At 39.6% G+C, this 20065-nt stretch overlaps 1 protein-coding gene across 3 annotated transcripts in view; it reads right to left on the reverse strand.

Annotated features, from left to right (window-relative positions):
• Nucleotides 1-13028: 13028 nt before the first annotated feature.
• LOC135463615 (neural cell adhesion molecule L1-like) overlaps nucleotides 13029-20065 on the reverse strand; it is a 59034-nt gene continuing 51997 nt past the window's right edge. For all 3 annotated transcript variants that reach the window (XM_064740951.1, XM_064740952.1, XM_064740953.1), the window contains 4 exons: nucleotides 19410-19751; nucleotides 18585-18707; nucleotides 17274-17352; nucleotides 13029-15721 (listed from right to left, as the gene is read on the reverse strand). In XM_064740951.1, coding sequence (XP_064597021.1) covers nucleotides 15526-15721; nucleotides 17274-17352; nucleotides 18585-18707; nucleotides 19410-19751 — 740 coding nt within the window. In that variant the 3' untranslated portion in view covers nucleotides 13029-15525. The remainder of the gene's footprint in view (nucleotides 15722-17273; nucleotides 17353-18584; nucleotides 18708-19409; nucleotides 19752-20065) is intronic.

The raw sequence follows: 20065 nt of genomic DNA on the forward strand, positions 1-20065 counted from the left end.
AATTCTATAGTGAGAATTATACATGAATCAAAATGGTTTCTACGGTGTCTGAGACCATATATGATGTTGTGCAGGTCTACCATCGCAAATCTCATACCCGTAATTCTTATGGCAATTCGTGTCACGGTATGGCCATTCGTGTTACGGCATGGCCATTCGTGTCATGGGTATGGCCATTCGTGTCGTCTAGTGGGCTCGCCTGGTTTAGGGAACATCTATTCTTTTCTTGATGTCTGGGCCTTGTATGAGATAGATTACTATCGTAGGTAACACATGTCGGGACCACTGGTTTTCAATTTGAAAAATTACCTCACTTCGTCGCGGTTTTGGGGTTTTTTTTTCGACACATGTTTACCTTGTCAGCACTGATTACAACGAAACTAACGACTGCAAAGGTTTACATGCTACTCATTCACGAGTGCCCACTAAAATTACCGACATAAAACCAGTAGAAAGAAAATCAACATTCTAACCTATGCACGTTGAAAACATCTAAATTCAATGGAGTATGACATTAGTTAGAGCAAGTGATGGATGGGTTAGCGGGGCTCTTTCTAATTGTCCCCAGATTTATATTTATTTCATTTATTTCACTTTATTTCATTTTGAGTTTCTATTTTATAGATTTTAAATTCCTCATATTTATAAGGTTGACACCAATGCTGCATTGTAAGGAAAGTCACGCTAATTATGCATTTGAAACTTAAAACAGAAATTTGTGGCGAAAAGGTGACATAGAAAAAACACTAATATTCCATCAGTTTTCAGTTATAGGTGCTTTGTCAATTGATCTAGAATAAAAGATCATTCGGTACAAATTGACATTTGACCTTGTTTCCAGTAAATGTTGAATGTTGCTATTTACGCCATGCTGAACATCTCACAACAAGGCTGTGAGATCGGATCGTATATATACTTACTTTGTGCAGCGCAGTAGGCCACTAGGCAGGCTATCACTAACACATCCCTCAACATCCTGCAACCTGTCCTATACCCTGTGCAGGAGTCACACCCTAATCCTTCCGATTACCTGAAACAAAAAGCAAATACTGAAGGGAGCGAGATTAACGTCAACCAAACCACGTAGCTTAGGTCGTTTCTTTAATAGAAAAGAAAACACAAAAATGATGCCAATATCAGATGAAAACTTATTTGCCAATATGATCTTCAATATTTTTTCGAATTTTTCTTTCGGGTGAAAAGGGTATTTCAAAAATTTTTCCCAAAAAGCCCCACATACAAAACTTATTTTCAAGAGTCTTTTTCTCTTTCAAGAAAAATGGTTAGTCTGCTGGTGAATCCTTACTGAGACCCCACATACATCCTATCACATGACATTGATCAGCTTTTTGAGGTTAGCCTGCTGGTGAATCCTTACTGAGACCCCACATACATCCTATCACTTGACATTGATCAGCTTTTTGGGGTTAGCCTGCTGGTGAATCCTTACTGAGACCCCACATACACTTGACATTGATCAGCTTTATGATGCCACCTGAATAAGAGGAATATATGGTTTTGGATGTGTTCCACGAAAAAACACTTGTGCATACCAGCCCTTAACGCTCGGCGAACACTAAACTCCACGTCGAGTTTCAAAAGTTATGGTTTAAATGGTACTTTGCGTTGTTTTTATGCAAATATTAATGAATGCGCTGACAAGACAGCATTCCAAGTAATTCTATCTTTATTTGTTTCTATAATTCTGCTTATGCCATGGTGATTTATTGATTTGATTGGTGTTTTAAGCTATATCTCAGGGATATTTTGATTTAGTATAGCAACCAGTAAAATGTTGGGAGGATGCATGCCGGACAGAGCCCGTGGGTGACACAAAACCATCCACACGTTACTGCCAGACCTCCTCACAGCATGCCGGACACAGCCGGAGGGTGACCCACAACCATCCACAGGTTACTGACAGACCTCCTCACAGCATGGCGGACAGAGCCCGTGGGTGACCCAAAACCATCCACACGTTACCGGGAGACATCCTCACAGCATGCCAGACAGAACCCGTGGGTGACCCAAAACCATCTACATGTTACTAACAGACCTTCTCACAACATGCCAGACAGAGCCCGTGGGGGACCCAAAACCATCTACATGTTACTAACAGACCTTCTCACAACATGCCAGACAGAGCCCGTGGGGGACCCAAAACCATCCACACGTTACTGCCAGACCTCCTCACAACATGCCGGACAGAGCCCTTGGGTGACCCACAACCATCCACACGTTACTGCCAGACCTTCTCACAGCATGCCGGACACAGCCCGAGGGTGACCCACAACCATCCACACGTTACTGCCAGACCTTCTCACAGCATGCCGGACACAGCCCGAGGGTGACCCACAACCATCCACACGTTACTGACAGACTTCCTCACAGCATGCCGGACAGGAGCCCGTGGGTGACCCACAACCATCCACACGTTACCGGGAGACCTCCTCACAGCATGCCGGACAGAACCCATGGGTAACCCACAACCATCCACACGTTACTAGCAGGCCTCCTCACAACATGCCAGACAGAGCCCGTGGGTGACCCAAAACCATCTACATGTTACTAGCAGACCTTCTCACAACATGCCAGACAGAGCCCGTGGGGGACTCAAAACCATTCACAAGTTACTGGCAGATTTTCTCACAGCATGCCGGACACAGCTCGAGGGTGACCCGCAACCATCCACACGTTACTGCCAGACCTCCTCACAGCATGCCGGACAGAGCCCGTGGGTGACCCACAACCATCCACACGTTACTGACAGACCTCCTCACAGCATGCCGGACAGAGCCCGTGGGTGACCCAAAACCATCCACACGTTACTGCCAGACCTCCTCACAGCATGCCGGACAGAACCCGTAGGTAACCCACAACCATTCATATGTTACTAGCAGACCTCCTCACAACATGCCAGACAGAGCCCGTGGGTGACCCAAAACCATCTACATGTTACTAGCAGACCTTCTCACAGCATGCCGGATAGATGCCGTGGGTGACCCAAACCATCCACACGTTACTGGCAGACTTTCTCACATATTCTTCTTCTTTTTATTATTATTATTATTATTATTATTATTATTATTATTATTATTATTATTACTACTATTATTACTACTATTAATATTATTTTTATGAGCTCATAACCATGGCTGAAGTATGTGCTAAAGTTACATACGCGTGTACAGTTTGCAAAGGTGCAGCTCAGAGAACATTTTTCAATGAGTTTTAGTTTTCAATGAGGTGCCCGCCCGTGTATGTTTTCAGCCTCTCTAGGTGTCATGTGCGTGCATACCTGTATTGTGAATGATGAGCGCGACATCCTGTTCCTTAACACAGCTTTAAATAAGAAAGTTTAAACGGGATATGACAGGTTCATATCCACAAAAAGGACTACGCCTACAATGAACATCCAAACTAGGTCATCAATAGTGGAGTTTCGAGTGTTAATTCTTATATCGTTGAAGGTAGAAAAAGTCATAAAATAAATCAGAGTTGACTAATGATAGAGAAAACTGTGAAGATGAACGTTTGTGATCTTGAAGTTTCTAAACGAATGGGGTGTCATTTGTGCCTCTAGAAAAAGGTGAGAAAGGTTATTAGTAAGTCAGTTTCAACGAAAGTTGCCTAACATTTTTTACCAGTCACATGACACATGAGGACTGTTTTTACCTCTGACCACAAAGATTTCCAAATTGAAACTGCCCTATTCACAGCCAGTGTCAGTAACATCACCCTTTTGTTAAAGATGTTTTAAGCCTGGGCAAAGGTTTAAAAAGTATATAAAATATAATCAGTTAAACATGAACAATAAAATGAGGTGGTTCAACCATAGCTTCTGTAAACTCTTTCCTTTCATAAAAATGGCATATCATATTTAACATTTGAGAGATTAAGAGTAAAATACATGGTAAGAGTAAAAGACATGGTATGAGTAAAAGACATGGTATGAGTAAAAGACATGGTAACAGTGAAAGATATTGTATGAGTAAAAGACATGGCATGAATAAAAGACACGGTAAGAGTAAAAGACATGATGTGAGTAAAAGACACGGTATGAGTAAAAGACACGGTATGAGTAAAAGACATGGTAACAGTGAAAGATATTGTATGAGTAAAAGACATGGCATGAATAAAAGACACGGTAAGAGTAAAAGACATGATATGAGTAAAGACGTGGTAAGAGTAAAAGACATGGTAACAGTAAAAGACATGGTAACAGTAAAAGACATGGCATGAGTAAAAGACATGGCATAAGTAAAAGACATGGTATGAATAAGAGACATGATATGAGTAAAAGACGTGGTAAGAGTAAAAGGCATGGTAAGAGTAAAAACATGGTAAGGGTAAAAAACATGATATGAGTAAAAGCCAAGGCATGAATAAGAGACATGGTATGAGTATAAGACGTGGTAAGAGTAAAAGACATGGTATGAGTAAAAGACATGGTAAGAGTAAAAGACAGGATAAGAGTGAAAGACATAGAAAAGAAACCATATTTTGGGTATGTTTTTCACGTGAAAATAGTTTTCTCGGATGAGCTAGGGAAATAATATTAATAATTACATATTATATACTATAACTATAATTACGTAAAATATATTTAGGCGTACAAACTTGAAGAAAATTGCATCAGATTGCTTCACTAAAAAGGCTATATATAGTGTTTGACTACCATAGAACTGAACAATCTGTAGCCAGTATGAAAACTAATTTAGAAACATTTACTGTTTGAAACAATGTTGAAACGGAGTTTGCTAGTGGTGAGGTTTATTAAACTTAACTTGATTCAATTTACATGAAATGATGCAAACACTATATATTAGTTCAGCAAAGAAAGGACACAAAAATGAATATTATTGTTTAATAAATATGTGACCTAATGAAGTCCAAACAAATGTAATTCTCAAAAAAAATAATCTGTTCGATTTCACAGAAAGTGAAACATTATTCTTTTAAACATAATACATATATTCTATTTATCCAACATAAACATTCCATTAGCCTAACAGGATATTATGTTGAATATGACACAACGCTGTCTTCTAATAGCAGAATACATTCTAGCATCACTAAAACAGCAGCCTCTCCGTTAAAATGAACAGGCTATTTTTGGGGTGTACCTGATGCATGTACTTGCACATATTACATCATTACTTTGTACTAAACAAATCAAGACACGGAATTTTTCTTATGAGGGGTTCTAGTATTAACTGTAAAAAGAACATGACATTTTACAAAGACAGGCTAAAGATTTATTTATTTATTTGTTTGTTTGTTTATTTGTTTATTGTTTTATTGTTTTGTTTATTTATTTGATTGGTGTTTTACGCCGTACTCAAGAATATTTCACATATACGACGGCATTATGGTGTGAGGAAACCAAACACAGCCCGGGGGAATCCTACGACCAGCAGTTCAAAGAAGCTACATACACTTGTCCAATTAACTATGTAATTAATTAATTAATGATACACAACATTAATTGCTTCAGCTGCATAATACACACCTTGCGGACAGACCTCAAGCGGGTCACTCATGACACAAATATGTACAGCTAGCAGCCGAACATCACCCACACACACCTCAACAGCCAATAATATACCGGAAGTCTTCTTCTCCGATCGCACCTAGGAAGGTCTTCCAGAACCTTACGGATGGTCGTGGGCCTGCCCGGTTTCCTCCTACCATACTGATGGCCGCCGTCGTATAAATCTTCTTGAGAACGACGTAAAACACCAATCAAATAAATGATTAAATAAATCACACCGGTAATCCAAGGCTTTCATCATAAGGAGATATTTCTGCCCCCAATGGTTATGTTACATTTTTTGTAGCACCTGAACACAGTGTTAAGCAGGTAGTCTCTCCCTAGTCGTGGTAAAAACTGCTGTTAGGCTTCTAATGGACACATTACCCATCATGCTATATACCGTCCTCTCTAAGCTCACAAACAGACTTTTCCCACTGTTAATGTTCCTGGACAGGCTCGCATAACACTTGGTATCCTTCGTAAGATCCACAGTGTTCTATAATGTACATGTACTCACTAATTATATACAATGTACATGTACTTACTAATTATATATACGAGGTACATTAACTTACTAAATATATATACAATGTACATTAACTTACTAAATATATATACAATGTTCATGTACTTACTAATTATATACATACAATATACATGTACTTACTAAATATATATGCAATGTACACTAATTTACTAATTATATATACAATGCACATGTACTTACTAAAACTTACTAAATATGTATAAAATGTACGTGTACTAAATATACTAATTATATATATACAATGTACATGTACTTACTAATTATGTATACAATGTACATGTATATCAGTTTTTGTATTATTCATATCTGTCAGTTGTAAATGTATACCTACCTTTGCGTGACAACACGTTAATTTTGAAGTCTCATTTACACTACGTGATCAGTTAAGTCTGCCCTGTAAACGACACGTAGGTTCCTCACATCTGGAGACTGTTAGGAACCGTCTAAACTTTCGTTTATCAAACAGTACCGTCACCTTTACGCGCAAAATGGACTGGACAGGTGATTTAAACAGGTGATGTCCTCCAGACAGGTAGGTCTACAATTTCATCAACGACATAGAGTACAGCGATGCTTATTTACGGTACAGTTTGAAGGTAATGGCCCTGCTTGTTGTTAATACCGGGCTGTACTGGCTGTATCTATATTGTATCAACAATGTGCATTCAGTAGACATGAAGTGTTATGTCCATCATAGTCCCTGCTCCTTTAGTACGACTCTCAGGTCACGCAGAACTACGGATATCCACTCGGTGACATCTACAATACACTGAATAGTCTGTTCTGAAACCGACGCTTCATAACTGGAACAGTCAGTACAGCTGGGTGCTAATGTTGCATACACATGAACAGCCTGCGGAGTGGGGTTAGTTAGACACTGGGAATGTCAGTCTGACTCAGTTGTGCGGAGCGGGGACATCCTGAATCTCGCTGACTCAGTACCCCAAACAGGACACATGTACCCACATGTAAACGCCGCAGGAAGGTTAGCCCTTGCCCCGACATTGCGTAATCGTTTTAGGTGGCCGAAAATGAGTACCATATATCGGGCCCAAACAGAACTGTCGCATATAGAAGTGAAGAAGGATTATCAAAATCGGAGCTTTATCCCATATAGGAGCAAAGGAGGCATGCTAGACTATAAGAGGGCGGAGCTTTTATCCATATATGGACATTAAGGTCCAAACAGTATACTAACCACAGCTATGCACGCGCCGTATTTCACAGGAAAGCTATTAATCAGCAAAAACGTATCGGCGGGGCTTCAGTACTGAACTTAGACAGGGAATTTGTTGATTCTATCGCTTTCACTGCTTTTATGGTTGCCCCACATAATAAGTCATCGACAGTGCTCTTGAGGTCGTTTGCGCAGGTATTATGTTCGTAGAAAGCCTTTTATATCGTCTAATATAGTATGGATATGGGCAAGTCGCATTTGAAAAAGTTTGTCAATAATTTGCAAAAAGTCAACGGTTTATCCCTGGACACACTGCTTTCCTCCACCCAGTGTCCAAGCCGCCATCCTATAAAGTGAAGAGTACGTATGACGTGCAAGAACAATCAAGTTAAAATAAATAAATCGAATAACTCAATAACAACTACGATGTCGTGTTTATCTCCCACGGTGTACGTACACTCAAAAAATAATCCGTTCAATTTAACAGAAAGTCTGTTGTCTGAGTGTTGCTAAAATGTATTCTGCCGTTCCAACAGATTATTCCGTTAAATATAGCACTAATATTCTCTTAATTCAACAGAGAATTCTGTGCCATTACTTTATGGCACTTTGTTATGTTATAACAACATAATACATTCTGGTATCAACAGTTTTTCGGTTAAAATTAACATATTAATTTTGTGAGTGTAACTTTTTTTCCTGTTCATATATTGTAGCCAACGCATTCTCTCTCTGCTGATCACGGAGTTGAACACCAGGTCCAATGTCATTTTCAGCAGTTTGTCTTTCTACAGTACAATTTCCTTTTTTCTTTTCTCTTGAAATCACAATCGCAAATTTCGGGATCACTTTCCTCGTCACAGTCACATGTCTTTGTATGAAGTTTGGCTGCGATTTTTCGACAAAAAACAATTCTGCTGAACCCTTTCCATGCAGTTACAAGTGCGAAATACCGAGATAAGCTAACAAAATTCAAAAAGTCAAAATGAATTCCTTTCTCCAGTTTATATAGCCACTGTGCGTGACGATGCTGTTTCTTTTAAACGATCGCCCATTTTCAGCTCTCTTTAAAAAATCAGTCATATTCGTTACAAAAATTACCTTTAGTCAGTGACACGTAACACCACAGCCTCTACACATGAATATGCTGAAAGTTCATACTCTTGCAAAGAAAATGCAATTAGAACAGTTTTCTAATTCATAATGATAAATTGTACAAGCTCGGTTTCGACGGCAAGAACTCACTTGTCGCGGGTGCATGACGTCATAATGTATGCACTTCGAAAACGAACGGTATTCTGGATATTGGGCGGAGTTCAACACGTTTTGACGGAGAACGACACCAGTTACCCAAACTGCTATATGGATTTACCTGTAAATCCTGGTTCTGACAATGCCATATTTGAAATTGTTTACATGTTATAGTACAGTATTTCCTTAACAAATGAATTTTATGTTATATCTTTCCTATGATCTCACGGCAGTATGATTTTAGAGTTGGATGGAAAAATCAAAAACAATTTAGTCTATTCGCTGATACAGTGTAGGCTATGTTACTTTGTAGAATTTGCTCGGTATCCGATTGCTGGTAAAACAAATTAATCAATCAACAAACTGCTTGCTACAAGGTTTGTTTTTGTCTTTCTTCTTCATCTTTCACTTGCTGTCATAATGGAGTAACTGATTTATGTACCGCTTTCATTTCATACATGCACGTTCTATCCGCGCGCTGAGGGTTTCGTACGTCGTCGATAGATCGATTCTAGCTGGGTTTGCTATCAGTGATGAGTTCAATCGGCTTAGCGAACATGTACATCTGAAATTTTCCGCACGCCTATAGTCTATAGCTAAAGCCTCGTTTTCTTTGGTTGTAAAATAGTGTCGCTCAAAACCGGACTAACGTACTACGACTTGCGTCTGCCAGCTACTACACGGAATTCCTCGCAAGAAGGGTGCCAAGACTCACTCGACTTGCGTCTGCAATTAATCGTGTTCGGACTCTTTTGTCATGGAATGCCAGAGTTTTACCATGACTTAAGCCACGTCAAGACTATCCAACATCGTTCAACGTTTGTTGACTCAACAGCAAGTTGAATGCTGTTTTTTAAACAAACTTTTGAAATAAATTTGAGGGAAATTTCCATCTTTCTCTCCAATGCATGAGACACAGTGAGTTCTTTTCTTTATGTATTTATAATCTTCAGAGAGAGTGTTGCACAGGCAATGGTATTTTTCCATACTCCTGTATCAACGAAACTGTCTCATCGTCAGACCAGTTTCTCTCTTTCACCTTTGGTGCACCATTTTTCTCAGATCACATGCCTTACGATGGTCACGTTATTTCTACACGACCGCTGATTGGCTACTTTCACTAAACTTGACTCAACTCGTTGACAAAAAATATACATGCGGACTTCGATTCAAAAAAGTTAGATGTTGTTGAGTGTTGTTGAACCAAGCTAAAGAACCCGTTCAGGCTACTCAACATGGCTCAACTTGTTGACTGAACTTCAAGTTGACTCTTGTTGAGTCAACAAAGGTTGAGTGATGTTGGATAATCTGTACGGGGCTTTAACCTTCTTAGCGGTTCGGTAACGGTTGATAATTCTGGTTTTCTGTTTCTGGAGTAAAACTACGCCTACATATATTACACAGATAGTGCCTGCCGTTGGGTGAGACATCAGGAATTGTCAGCTCCAGAATACCACTTCTCTCAAGCTGACAATTCCTGATGTCCCACCCCGCTGCATACACCTTATGTTTTATTATACCGAATAAAGAGTACCTTTACTAGTTGTAATTTAAATCGCCGAATTTGTACGTCTAAAAGGGAGCTATAACCACCGCCTGCTTGTTTACTTTACGAACAAGCAGACGCCAACGACCTCTCTAAGGGAGATAACTGCTGTGGAATAAACACACGTGATCGTTGGATATTAGCACGAGATTGTTGGATATTGCCTCATGAGCGTGGGATGATACTTTGTGAGAGTGACGCTGCATTCCTTGGCGCTCGTGATCGTTGAACATCAGGTTTTGCGGAATATCATGTGGCCGTCTCTCGACGGAAACCGAGAATTACCCTATTAAGGTATAATAATATTTACTGTTCATTGTGATAGAAATTCTGGGTCAATCACCAAAAAAAAAGAAACAAATCAATTAAACAAATCGAACAATTCAATGAATGACCCATTCCCAACTCCATGATAAGAGAAAAAGTATTACACCGCCCTTCAAACAAAATTGTTCCACTTTCATTGGACAGCAACGGTCATGTGTATATTCCTATAACCCACAGCCAAAGCCATGCGTTCTGTTGAGTAGGTTATCTCCCTTAGCCCCGTTGTGAAACTAGTGACGTAGCTGAAGAGATTCGCCAATACATAAGCCTGGAGCTGAATTTGATTGCTCTTTAGCAGGAGAAATTCGTTACACGTTTACTCAGTGAACATGTAACTAATAATAACACTGTGTCAAAATAATCAACGTATTTGAGGCAAATTTCGTAGTGTGATAGCAGGCAAATGGTCACACGTGACGATTGAACTCGGCATCAGTTCAGGTTATATTTTCTCAAACTTGGATCCATCTAGTTGGCCTTAAAAACGAAGAGCCAGATTCACGGTCCTTCGCAGGAATCACTTTGGGCACTGTGGTGACACGGTAGGTGATGTTGTTGGTGGATATATAACTGTTCACAGGGTCTTCATGTCAAAAAAAGTGTCCGCATCGCTCATAGGGCCGTTTGTGTGGTCTGCCATGAAGTTCACTGGACATCACTTCCAACAGTATACGTATACAGCACGCTCTGTATACGATGGGTGACTTACACCGTACCCTCTGATGCATGTCTCTATTTATTTTTAATTTGATTGGTGTTCATATATAAGAAATTTCACTTATACGATGGCAGCCAGCATTATGGTGGCAGGAAACTGGGCATAGCCCTGGGGACCTACGACCATCCACTGGTTGTTGGCAGACCTTTCCACGCTTCACCGAGAATGAAGCAAGCATGAGCTGGACTTGAGATCAGATATAAAGCTGTTCTCGTATGGTACATTTATAAAGCATATATATAAATATGTCCTGCCAAATATGTCAGTTGTCAAAATGACATTTTTTGACCTCATTTCGAGTTTTACGCACCACCAAACCCCTTCTAAATTTAACCCAAACAAGTTCCCATGACATGCTCACATGCTTTTGCGCCAGGGCTAGTTCCTTTGCAGACAAACCAAATGTACTTGTCAGGCAAAGATGAAGTCCGTTCAACAGGAAACACACTACTCTAATTCCCTAAACCTTTTCGCATGTGAAAGATCAACTTTTAGTGCAATTTGTGCACATTCACCTGTATAATTTGATTTTGAAGGTAAAACTACATTGGTTAGATAGATCAAGTGTAATTGTATCTATATAGAATAATGCCTTTAAAATATGTATGAATAAACACCCTTGCAAACATGCGAAACAGTTTGAGAATTACAGAATATGCCATAAAGGACAGAAGGAAATCACAAAAACTCCGAAACTAAGAGTTCTATGTTAGTTTATTTTTTCATCTTTAAAACTGTCAAAGGTGAATCAACAGTCTATACTGTTATATATTGGTAGATTAAAAAACAAACAAAAAAAAAAAAAAACAAAGTGTGCTACTGCCCGCAAGGCATGTTTCTATTTACAATCGTACGCTGTCATCCCGTCTTATTTCTATCAAAATAGAGCTCTGAATTTTAACAGCACGGCACTGTATCTAACGCAGCACTAAAGGTACATATTTAATACAATTTCAAATCGAAGTAAAACGCAATAATTCCAACTTGCCAATGTATGTGACGAGGCGATGACAAAATGGTAGATGTTATATACACTTTCATTTACATGTCTGCATGACCACTCACTGAGCTTGGACCTGTGAACGTGTCGCGGTGATTGGCTAATTCAAATGACAAATAAAACTTTAACAATTCATGCCAATCACGGCTCACGTTCAGTGCGACCAATCAGGCGGGGCCTTGCACGTAGAAAAACGTCAATTACACAGTCAAACTGGTAATGATTGGTTAACTTCATAGTTCGGGGAAATCTGAGAATGGCAGCGTACACTATATGCAGCCAATGACAACACTCTACAAGCTTATAGTGTAACAAAATATGAACAGCATATTATAATGAAGACAAAACATAGATTCTATACAAAAATGCTAAAATATCCGTGTCAGGTCCCACCTTTCGCACGTGTATAAAATAAATACATCACCTAGAACATAGACTATATATATAAATACACGGAGGGCATATAAAACGACCTGACTCCAGACACGCAATGAGCAGAAACATTAAAAACCATCTATAATAGACAATAACTAAAGCCACGAGTTTGATCTCCAGGACTAGGGACAAACATATATAAGAGTATAGGTGTATATGTTGTCGCCCTGAGGCAATCACCCTCTCCATGAAAAAGGTAACGTTTTTTTTTTTTGTCAAATTCAACACAGATTACAATGGGCTCCATTTTTGTCTGTCATCGTCACGTTTAGTCATTTGATGACACGAGACGAATGAACTAAAAAAAAAAATTAAAAAATAACAAAAAGAGGCTAACATTATTTAACTACTACACACATGGGACACAAGCCACTATACATGCAACATGACATCCTCATGGAAACAGGTGAATGCACATTGCACTAAGACAAAGATGATGTCTGCTTCATCTGCCACTAGGAGGCATGGCTGTGCAGCGCCCCCTGGTGAGAGCTTACTGCTACGGGACAAAAAAAAGCACAGCGCAACATAAAGAGACCACAAGCTGTCACTAACGTAGCAACTGCTCCAATTCATTATGACAAGTGTAATTATTCATAAAAAAAGACAATCAACATGGAATGAATAGTTAAAAGAAATGTAAAAAAAAATATATTGAAACACAGAGAGTTAAACATCCTCAAATTCATGGGAAAATGAAAAAGTGAAAAAAAAATGAAAAAAAAAAAACATAACAAAGTAGAAAATACCACAGTATGAAATTTGTGGTAGTTACATTTAGTCCTTGTATTCTGAAGCATCAAATCGTTTAGATGTGGACAGACACATTGCCACATCAAATGTACGATCCACATTCAGAGGGGTTGGAGATGGTAATTCATGGAGAAATGTACATATGATGAGCAGAAGTGAACAATGGTCAGAAAATTATCAAGGAATTTACAGATAACCTTGATTGGTTTACAATACTCGAGACTCTCTATCCAGCTGAGATTGAAAAGAGAAGCTCCTCAAGAGTTAGCAAAACTTTCAAACTGGTGGCCATATGTACAGGATCCCTTGGAAACCCATACCTGTGCCCACAACCTAATACAAGTCTGGGGGTACAATATTCGATGATGTGCCACGTACCAGACCAGGTTAGCTGTTGGAAGAGCCAGCTTCCTCCCCGACAGATTCCAGAGATCACATCTCGCCACATCTCAGATGCTGCCAGGGTAAGTTCTGCAGCAGCATATCAAATGACTTTTCTTTAGAGAATGCAATAATTAAAAAAAAAAAAAAAAAGACACTAAAGGCCTACTGTTTATCAGGAATGTAGAAAAAGACAGGGTAGGTCAATGCTGGACTGACCTTGTAGACGGCTGAAAACCTGAGGAGTTTTACAGTATTTGTGATTAATAAATGAATGCAGGGGAGGACAATCCAGTCATTTCCCTACACGCACGCACCTTATTCATGCATGAAAAAAACTTGTGCATTTATCAATTTCATTAGTCCTTAACGCCGTAGTCAGTTTCAAGAGTGGTTGCCACTCACTTTGAGGACAGTAGTCACCTTCACTGGGGTACAAAATCCATTCTCATTTAGTGAGAGTTGTTTTTTCTGCATACAGCATAATGAATTTATTGCTTGGCCATTTCGGGTTTAAAACGTTTATAGGTATTGGCCATTTGGGGTTTTGAACGTTTATAGCTATTGGCCATTTGGGGTTTTATAGGTATTGGCCATTTGGGGTTTTGAACGTTTACAGGTATTGGGGGAAATCCCCATAATGTGAATGATTAAAGCTTATGTTCTCAATCAGAAGCACATATGGCTCGTCCATTTGTGAAGAAAAGCATATTTATGCTATCTGAAGATACAGTATTTATGACAACACAAGTTAAGTGTGGAATGATTCGAGCAACAATGTGACATTGTTTAAAGACAAGGCATTCAATTTATCATTATCATCAAGAGTTCTCTCCCTTTTGCATTGAATATTAACATTCCTCAGAACAGGTGAAAAAAACGTCACTCACCAATGTGAGATGTTTATGTGTATATGAGCAGATACTGAGAGCTATGGAATTACACAAAACATCATTCATTTTGTCTGTCCAAACATCATCCACAGACATTAAAAGATCAGACTTTATCATCCCATAGCTCACAAAGATAGTCTTCAGACAAGGTTTGAGATTTAACATGAACCATTCAAAGTTACACATATTTGTACATGTAATCTAAACTTTTCTTCTTCACTACCATATATCTCCAAATGCATGAATGAACAAAATAAATGCTTAAACAATTCATTAGTTAAATGTTTTTTCTGGACACTTGATGAAAACTAGCTGTGGGTCTGGTTGAGAAAACTGCATAGCCTTAGGATACAGACAAAATGACGTGATGAGCTCTAAACTTCTTACCAGTTCTCATGAATATGTATGATCTACATGCATGGATAAAAACTGTTCTCACTTGTCACACACAATGTAAAAATCTCACTTGATACAATCACCAACATTGTGACGAGCAGATGTAAAGGAATTTGGTTTTGCCACAACTCTCTTACAAATATCGCACATTGTACGTGAATGATTTGAAATACAGTATATCATCTTAGGATCAAAATTCTGGTGTAATATACAACTGCTAGTGATGATGTTCTATCTACCTGTGGGTTTATCTTGGATTTACACACAAGCCCACCTGAACATCCATATCCACTCATGTTTTCCTTCAAAAACATTTGGTTTTGAACAACTGTGAAAACCCACTCATTTCTTTAATTATCCTAAACATGTCAGTACTTTGACAAAGCAAATTTTTTTCAATCCACAACACACTCATCGCAAGAAAAAAAAAAAAAAAAAACACAGAACAGAGAAACCAAACCCCTGGAGCAAAAATGCTCGTCATTCTTCCAAAAAACAGGTTACAGCTGTTTGAGAATATTAAGGCAGCTTCCAGAGAAGTATTGAGCAAGGTCAAGGGCGGATATTACACTGTCGACTGGTTCATATCCCGTCCTTTCCGCCCGCCATAGTTGCCAATAAAAGAACCGTCTTCGTTGAACTTGCTAGAGTCGGGTTCCCCATACTCATCCAGACTGTCAGTGTCGCCCCCTAGTGGTGGGTCATTGGTAAGAGATACCTGATCCGGGTTTCCGTAAGGCTTTTTCTCGTCGGGGGCATCACTAAAGAGAAAAAAATTAATAAATTACTATAAAAAATAAAAAATCTAAGTAAAAACAACAAAAGAACATGCAATTCCATTATGACTCAGCAAGGGCTAGTGATTCGACAGCCACTTGTCTATTCATTTGGCTGCTTCCTTATACATCATTCTGGATAAAATTAACACACCAAAATATTCAGCTCCTTTCATTTGTGTTCTTACACTCTGGACAGGTCTGACTTGGCTATTCTAACTAGATTACATACATCCAGGACAGATCTGACTTGGCTGTTCTAACTAGATTACATACATCCAGGACAGGTCTGACTCAGCTGTTCTAACTAGATTACATACATCCAGGACAGGTCTGACTCAGCTGTTCTAACTAGATTACATACATCCAGGACAGGTTTGACTTAGCTGTTCTAACTAGATTACATACATCCAGGACAGGTCTGACTCAGCTGTTCTAACTAGATTACATACATCCAGGACAGGTCTGACTTGGCTGTTCTAACTAGATTACATACATCCAGGACAGGTCTGACTTGGCTGTTCTCACTAGATTACATACATCCAGGACAGGTCTGACTCAGCTGTTCTAACTAGATTACATACATCCAGGACAGGTTTGACTTAGCTGTTCTAACTAGATTACATACATCCAGGACAGGTCTGACTCAGCCGTTCTAACTAGATTACATACATCCAGGACAGGTCTGACTCAGCTGTTCTAACTAGATTACATACATCCAGGACAGGTCTGACTTGGCTGTTCTAACTAGATTACATACATCCAGGACAGGTCTGACTTGGCTGTTTTAACTAGATTACATACATCCAGGACAGGTTTGACTTGGCTGTTCTAACTAGATTACATACATCCAGGACAGGTCTGACTTGGGTGTTCTAACTAGATTACATACATCCAGGACAGGTCTGACTTGGCTGTTCTAACTAGATTACATACATCCAGGACAGGTCTGACTTGGCTGTTCTAACTAGATTACATACATCCAGGACAGGTCTGACTTGGCTGTTCTAACTAGATTACATACATCCAGGACAGGTCTGACTTAGCTGTTCTAACTAGATTACATACATCCAGGACAGGTTTGACTTGGCTGTTCTAACTAGATTACATACATCCAGGACAGGTCTGACTCAGCTGTTCTAACTAGATTACATACATCCAGGACAGGTCTGACTTGGCTGTTCTAACTAGATTACATACATCCAGGACAGATCTGACTCAGCTGTTCTAACAAGATTACATACATCCAGGACAGGTCTGACTAGGCTGTTCTAACTAGATTACCCACACCCTGGACAGGTCTGATTTAATTGTTGAAACTGGTGTACCTACACCTTGAACAAGTCTGATTCGGCTGTTCTAATTAGATTACTTACACCCTGGGCAGGAGTGACTCCACTCTTGTAATAAATTTACCTCCACAGGATTGACTCAGCTGTTCTAACTAGTTTACCTACACAGGTCTGACTCAGCTGTTCTCACAGATGTGCTTACACCCTGCACAGGTTAACTTGGCTGATCTAACGTGTGTACTTACGCCCTGGACAGATCCTGGAAGCCACTGTCAGCTAGCTCTTTCTCGGGATCGTGACCTGCCCTACGTTCCTTCTCATCCACTGCAAAGATATCAATAAAACACTGGTTTGAGACAAATCTGGCAAAACCTTGCTTAACCAAGACTTAAATCTAAATAGGTATAAATCCTAGTATAATGATTATGAAAATGAAGTTAACTAAAGCTTAGCCTATACACTTCCGCTTAACTTCAGTACTGTTGGTCAAATCAGTAACCACGGGAATATTTATTTTAACAAAAAAGGTTCACATAGGGGTTAACAATCCTGACAAAAATGAAAATTCGTGCTTAAACTCAAACGCAAGAGCAGGAATAAGGGCACACAAAAACACAAAGCTTAAGACTTTATTGTCACCCTAGGACATAGGACCATCATCATAATCAAGTACCATCATCATGATCAAGTACTGTCATCGTGATCAAGTACTGTCATCGTAACCAAGTCCCATTATCATGATTAAGTACCGTCATCGAAATCAAGTACCATCATCGTGATCAAATACCGTAAAGGGATTCATTATGGGTTATCAACTCAAAACATTTCCCAGTGATTACGATCTGGAACCTTTACTGCAGGCTGCTATCCGGAAACTTTACTGGAGGCTACTATCCAGAAACTTTACTGGAGGCTACTATCCGGAAACTTTACTGCAGGCTGCTATCCGGAAACTTTACTGAGGGCTACTATCCAGAAACTTTACTGCAGGCTACTGTCCGGAAACTTTACTGCAGGCTACTATCCGGAAACTTTACTGCAGGCTACTATCTGGAAACTTTACTGCAGGCTACTATCCGGAAACTTTACTGCAGGCTGCCATCCAGAAACTTTATTGCAGGCTGCTATCCGGAAACTTTACTGCAGGCTGCTATCCAGAAACTTTACTGCAGGCTGCTATCTGGAAACTTTACTGGAGGAAACTTTACTGCAGGCTACTATCCGGAAACTTTACTGCAGGCTACTATCCGGAAACTTTACTGCAGGCTGCCATCCAGAAACTTTACTGCAGGCTGCTATCCGGAAACTTTACTGCAGGCTGCTATCCGGAAACTTTACTGGAAGAAACTTTACTGGAGGCTACTATCCAGAAACTTTACTGGAGGCTACTATCCAGAAACTTTACTGCAGGCTGCTATCCAGAAACTTTACGAGTAGATACAAACTTGGACAATTTACTGGGGTTTACCATCCACAAACTTTATTGGCATTAATATCTAGAACCTATAAACCTATAGGTCCTATCTAGTAAAGACTTGTGCCACTCAGTGACTTACCAGGGTAGGTTCCGCCACGGTTCCGGTAGAGCAAGCAGCAGATGAGTATGATAATGAGGATAAGCACAATAACAGCAATGACGATAGCGATCCACCACAGCTCCATGGCAGCCTCGGCTATGACTGAAAGAGAGTCACATCACGGCTTAGAAACAAATCTTCCCAAATTCCTTGAGGGAGATAAAGTTTTAAAGATTACATACACTTAACACCCGCTGACAATGCTCATTTTTGCCCAACTTTTTGTATGTTTGATTAGGGCAAACAGCAGTGTGGTTTGTGAATGGAGGGAATGATTTTGTGCCCTGGCAGGTAACTGCTAAACATTCTGACCTTTACATTGTAAAGATTACGGTAAATGACCTAGTTTCGCCCATGACTACCCTATTTCTTCTAAGTTTTGGGACACTTGGTCTGCTCATTTTTATCAAATATATATGTAATTCTAGCAGGAATGTAAAGTTTCTTTTTTTTCACATGGTTAGACCACCTAATGAACAACATACTCATATCTCTACTTTTCCAAAAGGTTGGTAGAGAAATGCAATATTCTACTCTCAACACTACTAACATCTGTCCCAAAAATTAGAAGAATTGCAGTAAGTTGGACATCTTGCCTGATTCTGAGAGATCAATTCATCATAGGGAAACTGATTTGAGGTAGTATGTAGCTTCTGCCCCAAAGTTAATATTTTATGGCATAATATTTTCGGTCATTTGCTGAAACTGTATTGGAAACACCTTAGGGGTTTCTGGGGAAATTTAAATTCTTGATTACGCGGTTAAACTCCAAATGCGAAAAAAAAAAGACATCATGCAACTCACTTGCTTCTTCCTCATCAGACGAGATGTGGGTATAGACTACCACATCGCCTTCGCCTTTCTCCAGCCCCATCGACACCAGACAGCTGTAATTGCCCAGGATATCCAGGAAGGCCTGATCTCGATCCAACCGCGTTGCGTTGATGATCAGTGTGTTTGACACATCCACGTAGACAGGATCAGCAGGGTTTTTACTAACTGCCTGACCATCCTTCACCGTAGACCATCTGTAGGTAAGAAGCCTGTGATAGAGAGGGTCGGCGACAGCCATAATATGCACCTCCAACACCTTGCCAGGGTCAATGAGATACTTTGGTTCGGGCCTCACATCCAGTTTGGTTTGGTCTGAAATTGGAAAAACACAGAGGGTTTATGTAGCGCCTAAACAAGAAACACACAGGATGGAGATGGAGGAGTTGTCTGTCCAGGAGCTGACCTAATGTCATCACTCAGTGAGCTTCTGGGGCCGATTCCATGACTTGAGTCATTTATGACTTGAGTCAAACATTAAAACTTAAGCACAAGGCTTAGTTTTCAGTTGTGGAAGTTGAAATTTGGACACATTTGTTTCAAGATAATATTGATGAGGTGGACAAAATTTTAATTTCTGAAGCCGAAAAATGAACTTTACGATAACCTTTATGCTAGTTTTATGTGGT

The sequence above is a fragment of the Liolophura sinensis genome, chromosome 3 (genome assembly GCF_032854445.1).
Source record: "Liolophura sinensis isolate JHLJ2023 chromosome 3, CUHK_Ljap_v2, whole genome shotgun sequence".
Lineage (NCBI taxonomy): Eukaryota > Metazoa > Mollusca > Polyplacophora > Chitonida > Chitonidae > Liolophura > Liolophura sinensis.